Source organism: Monodon monoceros, unplaced genomic scaffold (genome assembly GCF_005190385.1).
Source record: "Monodon monoceros isolate NGI ecotype Baffin Bay Population unplaced genomic scaffold, NGI_Narwhal_1 Super_Scaffold_10, whole genome shotgun sequence".
Lineage (NCBI taxonomy): Eukaryota > Metazoa > Chordata > Mammalia > Artiodactyla > Monodontidae > Monodon > Monodon monoceros.
This window is the reverse complement of record NW_021703766.1, coordinates 42,462,512-42,469,550: the sequence shown is the minus strand read 5'-3', so window position 1 is coordinate 42,469,550 and position 7,039 is coordinate 42,462,512. Positions and strand designations below refer to the sequence as shown.

The window sequence follows — 7,039 nt, the reverse complement described above, 5'->3', positions numbered from 1 at the left end:
CCTCTGGCTTAGAAGCAGACCTCCCTCCCCCCTTCCCCACAGGGCACACTGGCAGTCAGGCCAGTCAGGACGCAGAAGAGAAACGGACAGAGGTGGGAAATCGCGCAGATGTGTGCCGAGGCAGCTTACCTTCCTCCTGTGACCCAGCTCCAGGCCTCCATTCTTTCTCCACCTGGGATGCCATCTTCTGCCAGGCTCAGTTCTTCCCATAAGTGGCTCCGGGGATGCCCCCCAGGCAAAACCGCCCTGCAGTTCCTTTGGAGCAGCCCTCGCCAGGCGCCTGGAGAAGCGGTCTGGCTCTCCTGCTCCCTGCCCCTCCCCCCTGCAGTGATGACTACTTCTGGGACGGCCCCCCTTTTGTTTTTGCCCCACGTGTTGTCCCCCGGCCAGTGCCCCCTCCCAAGTAGCCGGTCACCAGTGGGTTGAGCACCACGCTCCACGCACCTGTAATGAGCCCCAGCTTCCGCCAGCAGCCTCCGATGCTGGGGTGCAGGAAGCCAGCCACGTTGGAGGCATTGTAGGGTCCCAAGCAGAGCAGCAGTGTGAGCAGAGCCCCACCGGCCACCCAGGCCGCCTTTAGCTTCCGTCTGTGGCTCAGGCCTGAGCGGGCCAGTGCCCGGAGGCAGCCCACGTAGCAGAAGGCCGTGATGACCAGGGGCAGAAAGAAGAGCAGCAGAGAGAGGCTGAGGCGTGCAGGGCCCGCCGAGGCCGGGTCCCAGGCCTCCAGGCAGACTGGAGAGCCGTTCACTGGCGTGCTGATACCCAGGGAGCTGGTGGTATTGTCCAGCCAGCCTCCTGGAGCCTCCAACCCAAAGACCAGCCCCAGGTGACAGAGGACAAGGGCCCATATGGCCACACACACGCCCCAGGAATAGCGCGGCCTCCGGCCAGCTTGGTAGCCCAAGGGGAAGGCAGCTCCCAGGTAGCGGCCGACGCTCAGGGCGGCCAGGAAGCCCGCGCCCGCGTAGAGCGGAGCGAAGTGGACCAGGGCGAAGGCAGGACAGAGTGAGGCCGGCAGGGGCCAGGCTCCCCCAGCCAGGGCCTCCACCGCCTTCAGGGGCAGAGACGTCGCCAGCAGGAGGTCGGAGCAGCCCAGGTGGAGGGCATAGACCAGGCTGGGGGTGAGGCGCAGCCGGGCGTGGGACACGGCGCCTGCGATGGCCAGGGCGTTGAGCGGGAAGCCCAGCGCGAAGGCGGCCATATAGAGGGCGAAGGAGAGCTGCGGGGGCAGGTGCATGGGGCCCCTCGTGCGCACCACTGGCTCCCTGCCCCCAGATCTCAGGGCCCGGAAAGGGGGCTCCCAGAGTCACAGACTGGTTTCAGCACTTGCTCAGGGTGCGAGAAGCCATCTAGTGGGATAGCTGGGGAGACAGACGCTGGTAGGGGGAGGTGGCCTGGATTAGAAGCGAGGACCACTAGCCGTCAGTCCTCTGTTTTCTCTCCACCATGTGCCCCCTTAAAATGAAGCGAGCGATCGTGGTGTAACGGGAGGAGATGGAGCACAGGCGTGCAGGTCCCAGAAGAGGGAAGGCCTCTTGATTTCTGAGACTCTGGGGAGACAAGCGGTGGAGAGAATTCAGGGCAGAGTTGAGGGACTTCCCCGGCAGCCCAGTGGTTAAGACTTCGCCTTCCAATGCAGGGGCTGAGGGTTCGATCCCCGGTTGGGCAGCTAAGATCCCACAGGCCTCGTGGCCAAAAAACCAAAACATAAAACTGAAGCAATGTTGTAACAAATTCAATAAAGACTTTAAAAATGGTCCACATCAAAAGAATCTTTAAAGAAAAGAAGAAGAAAAAAATGAACAGAGTTGAGCCCGACAGTGTGTATTTTTCTCAGGAAAGGAAGCTAGATTCCTGTGTTTGCACCCCTTCCCCAGTTCCCTGGAAAGAGAAGGAGCTGTTCCCCTACAGCAGGCAGTGCCGGGCTGGTGGCAACGCCTAGCCGAGGGGAAGTCGGGGTGTAGGTTGTAGCAAAGGGCAGGAGAAGGAGGTCCCCCGGGGAGAGTCCAGGGGTAAGCCAGGTCCCACTGGTGTCACAGGGAATGACTTTAGCCAGCTTCAGGGGTTCCCCCTAAGCGGAGGCTTCTGGGGATCTGGGGAAAAATTGTTGTGGGGAGAGAAGCCACAGAAAGAGGGACTCACCTCTTGGTGCTGCCAGGTGTCTCTGAGGCTCAGGAGTCCCCTGAGGGAGGGTGGCCGGGATACGCAGTGAGCCGGAAGGGAGAGAAGGGCGGGGAGGCAGGGCCATTAGCCTGAGGCACTCACAGGCTGGATGAGCAGCTAATGGGGCATCTCAGAAGGAGGTGAGGGTCCAAGATGATGCAAACACAGGAAGGGGAGAGGTTAGAAATGTGGGCTTTTCCTGGGGGGAGTGAAGAGTGCGTAGCCAGCACCTTTTTTTTAAAAAAATTTTTATTGAATATAGTTGCTTTACAATGTTGCGTTAGTTTCTGCTGTACGGCAAAGTGAATCAGCTATACATATACATATATCCCCTCCTTTTTGGATTTCCTTCCCATTTAGGTCACCACAGAGCATTGAGTAGCGTTCCCTGTGCTATACAGTAGGTTCTCATTAGTTACCTATTTTATACATAGCAGTGTACATACGTCAATCCCAATCTCCCAGTTCATCCCGCCACCCCTTTCTCCCCTTGGTGTCCATACATGTGTTCTCTACGTCTGTGTCTCTATTTCTGCTTTGCAAATAGGTTCATCTGTACCATTTTTCTAGATTCCACATATATGTGTTAATATTCGATATTGGTTTTTCTCTGTCTGCCTTACTTCACTCTGTATGACAGTCTCTAGGTCCATCCACGTCTCTGCAAATGGAACAATTTCGTTCCTTCTTATGGCTGAGTAATATTCCATGGTGTATATGTACCCACATCTTCTTTATTCATTCCTCTGTTGATGGACATTTAGGTTGCTTCCATGTCCTGGCTATTGTAAATAGAGCTGCAATGAACATTGGGGTGCGTGTATCTTTTGGAATTATCAGCACCTCTAAAGAGCAGGGTTGGTGGTGCAACCAGAACACACCTTTATTCCACCCCCACCCCCGCCAGCCCGTTCAAACCGGCTCCGGGGGCTTAGTCTGCTCTACTCCTGGACGAGCTTGTGGGCAGGCCCAGGCTCACTCCCAGATAATAAGTCCCTCTGGTCACCCATACCATCTCCACTTGGCATTTACTTTGTGGGATAATGAGATCGTCATTCCCAGTTAGAGCTTCTACTCTCCCCCCACCTGCACAGGCCTTGGGCTCCTCCATCCTCCCTCTCCTTTCCCCTCTGACCTGATGACAGTGGTTTATGACCCTCCTTGTGTTGGCAGGAGGGAGAGAAGGAGAGACCTGGAACAAGCAAAGTCGAGTTCAGTGGCACTGAAGTACCCGGGCTGTGGTCTCCACCCTGCCTCTCTCTGGGCTGCACGGATGTCAAAAGGGGCTCCTCCCTGGGGCACCTGTAGGGACGTTGGGTGGCGCGTGCCTCCAGCTGGTCGCTTAACATTCCTCTCAGGCCCTGAGAACTTGGTCGTTCACCTCCCTGTTGGGGTCATCCTGCCCTTCTAAGGAGACCTCCTGAGATTTAAAGCGGCCCTAAGCTGTCTCTGTGATTCTCTTTCTGTCTCTGACTGTGCACGTGTCTCTCTATCTGTCTGTCTCTCTCCTGCCTCAGGCTGACAGTATGGTCTCTCTGGACTTCAGCTTTCTTGGGTGTGTGTGTCAGTCACCAGGCCCCTATGTCCTCCCCAAAATCCAAGTCACCCAGAATAAGCTTCTCTGAGTGGTTCCCTGGAAGTGCTTCCCACCAGGCTTCCAGAGCAGGCAGCCTGAGATTCTCAGCATATCCACGGCTCCCTCCAAAGAAATGATCTCATTTCCTTTTCATACCTCAGGAACCAAACTGATTCTTGGTCACCCCCCTTCTAAGTCCTACATGTGTCATCCAGCACCTCCCTGGGAATGTAGAAGAACTTGCGACCTGTTGTTTAGTATTTTGTCTTTGGGAAACACTGAGAAACTGACAGAACTGAGGAAAAGTCAACAGGAGTGCCATTTCACCTCTTGTGACAAGCATTTGGTAGATGAGCAAAGGTGGGTGCAAAGGGAGACAGCAGGGGGCATCCCTGGTGGTGCAGTGGTTAAGACTCCGCCTGCCAGTGCAGGGGACACGGGTTCGAGCCCTGGTCTTGGAAGATCCCACATGCCGCAGAGCAACTAAGCCCGTGTGCCACAACTACTGAAGCCTGCGCGCCTAAAGCCCGTGCTCCACAACTAGAGAAGCCACCGCAATGAGAAGCCTGTGCACCGCAATGAAGAGTGGCCCCAACTAGAGAAAGCCTGCGCGCAGCAACAAAGACCCAACGCAGCCAAAAATAAATAAATAAATTTATAAAGGGAGACAGCGCGTCTTCAAGCTCTTCTCTGTTTGGCCCTCCCACCTGGCAATGCAGGTGTCACCCTCCTCAGAGGGCCTCCCTTGATCCCTGCGTCCAAACGGGCCCCTCCCCTGCTCCAGCCCCTCTGCTTTCATCTTGCGTTGTGGTTTCTTCCAAGCACCCAGGACTCTGCAACGTCAGATTTGCCGGCTCCTCCACTAGAATGTCGGTCAGTGAAGGCAACGCTTTCTGTGTGCCTTGTCCGCTGCTTGTTGCATACCTAGCAGGGACTCAGTGAGTCAGACGAATGGTCAATTGTCTAGGCTCCAAGAGGACGGTGAGGTCCGGGGCTGGGTCGGGGGCTGCCTGTGTTCTAGCCCCAGCGCTGCCCAGTCACCTGCTGTGCACACCTCAGCAGGGCCTGATGACAGCCACATCTCTCGGGCAATTGGTCATGAAGTAGGTTGATGTCAGCAGTCAGGCTCAGGTCCAGGATGGGAAGTCATCCGCTGGTTGCCAGGGAGCCCGCGCCAGGCCTCATCAGGCTGGTGGCTGCCTTTAGGTCTTTCAGTGCCTAAAACCCTCTGGACACCTAGACTAGAGACCCCCAAGATTAGGACCATGTTGTGTCTTTTTTGTACCCCCACAACTGGCTCTGTGGTGGATGCAGTGGGAGGTGTTCAGTAGGTGTTTGCTGGATAAATGGTTGAATGATACTGGTCCCCAGACCCTTGCCCTCTCATTTCAACAGTTCTCGAAGCCTTCCCTTTCTCCACAAAAGTGGAAGGTGCTCACAACAATTCAAACCAGGGAGTTCCCTGGCGGTCCAGTGGTTAGGACTTGGCACTTTCACTGTCGGGGCCCGGGTGGGGGCCCTGGTCAGGGCACTAAGATCCTGCAAGTCACGTGGCGCGGCCAGAAAAAAAAAAAAAAAAAAGACGTCAAACCGGGGACAAAGTAGGTTGATGGGGAAATCAGTGCCCCACTCCTTGGGCATCCCAAGGACAACCTCTCAGAGAGCATCTGGATCGAGCAGACGGGAAAGTAGGGCAGCCAAGGAAGGCGGTGCCTTCAGAGCGCCCACCAACAGGCCAGGAATTTGACTGTCATTTTTTTTTTTTTTTTTTTTTTTTTTTTTGCGGTACCCGGGCCTCTCACTGCTGCGGCCTCTCCCGTTGCGGAGCACAGGCTCCGGACGCGCAGGCTCAGCGGTCATGGCTCACGGGCCCAGCCGCTCCGCAGCACGTGGGATCTTCCCGGACCGGGGCACGAGTCCGTGTCCCCTGCACCGGCAGGTGGACTCTCAACCACTGCACCACCAGGGAAGCCCTGACTGTCATCTTGATGAATGATTAACCACAGGTTCCTGCCCTGAAGGAGAATGGGCCTTGGCCCCTTGGGAGAAGCAGGAGACCAGGTGGAGAGAGAACAGACGGAGAAGCCGGAAGGGCCTCCCTGGCAAGTCGGCCAGGGAACATACTAAAGAGCTAGTGGGGGTCACGGGGAGAGGTAGAAAAGCTGAGAGGTTCCTCAAGGTAGCTGGCCTTCGAGAAGGCAGGCAGCTGTGTGTTGTGAAACGACGCAGCAGGGTCACTTTTGAGAATTGCTGTAATGCGTCGGCTTCCCCTTTTTATGGTCTTCAAGAGATGCAAATCAGATGGGAATGTGGTTTTTAGGGACTTTTGGCTATTGCGTTAATCTTCTTATAACATGACATAAGGTTATATACCTCACTTCCTATCTCGAACCGCCTGCGCCTCCATGTTACAGACGAAGAGACTGAGGCTCAGAGAAGCTGGTGAACTTTGCCCCAGATCATTCGGCAGGTTAAGCAGAAGAATCGAGACTCAGACTCTGTCTGTGACGCCAGTGGACTCTTGGCAACAAGACGGTGGACCCTCCGATCTGGTGATTTGCTCGTGAAGTCACCTTTCCCCTCTCCCCAAGCCCCAGGTTGCCTGCCCCATCTCCCTGTCCCTACTCAGACTCTGCAGACTGGAAATCATTCACTGGCTCTTTGACGTGGCATCTGAGCCATGTTTATTGTGTAGCTCTGTGTCTGTTACACGTTTGTCCACATCAGTGTATGTCTCAGACCATGAGACCCTTGAGGAAAGGAGGCGCAGCAGCATAATCCTCCCCGTGGAAGGCCTCTTAGAGAGGAAACCAGCCCAGGGCAGGGCCTCTACCTCATTTTTGTTCCTCTTTCTCTGGGCTTTGCCCTGGAGTCAAAAAGTACGCATAAGATTAGTGAGTGGAGTTATCAGAGCAGGGGTGAGGTGTCAAAGGGATGGGGAGAGAGAACAATAAAAATAATGACCAGCTGATCCCCACAGGGACACAGCCAGCTGGGGAGTGGGGTTTGGGAGTGGGCAGGTGGTGGCAGACGTCTGGGAAGGGGCAGGGGGATTTGTACAGCTCAGGATAGGTATTTAGATGAATTTCTGGGTGAGAAGGGGAGTGGGAAAGGACCAGGGACAGACCCTTTGGAGGGTCGGGGTTACCAGTGCTAAGAAGGAAGACTGTCTCTGGACCATGTACAAAGTTCTCTGCACCAACTGGGGTTGCAGTAACTGTGGCCGTGTGTGCGTGCTCGTGTGTGTGTGTGCGTGTGTGCGTGCATGCATGTGTGTGTGCTTGTGTGCATGCGTGCGTG

The 7,039-nt window shown here is 55.5% G+C and overlaps 1 protein-coding gene across 1 annotated transcript; it reads right to left on the bottom strand.

Moving 5' to 3' along the window:
• Window positions 1-276: 276 nt before the first annotated feature.
• Window positions 277-1,272, bottom strand: FFAR1 (free fatty acid receptor 1). The gene has a single exon (XM_029201427.1). It carries the CDS (start codon window positions 1,235-1,237, stop codon window positions 335-337), a length of 903 nt encoding a protein of 300 aa, XP_029057260.1. The 5' UTR covers window positions 1,238-1,272; the 3' UTR covers window positions 277-334.
• Window positions 1,273-7,039: the final 5,767 nt, after the last annotated feature.

Bases quoted from the DNA above. Each gene is read 5' to 3' on its own strand.
- FFAR1 (XM_029201427.1), bottom strand. From the start codon at position 1,237: ATGCACCTGCCCCCGCAGCTCTCCTTCGCCCTCTATATGGCCGCCTTC.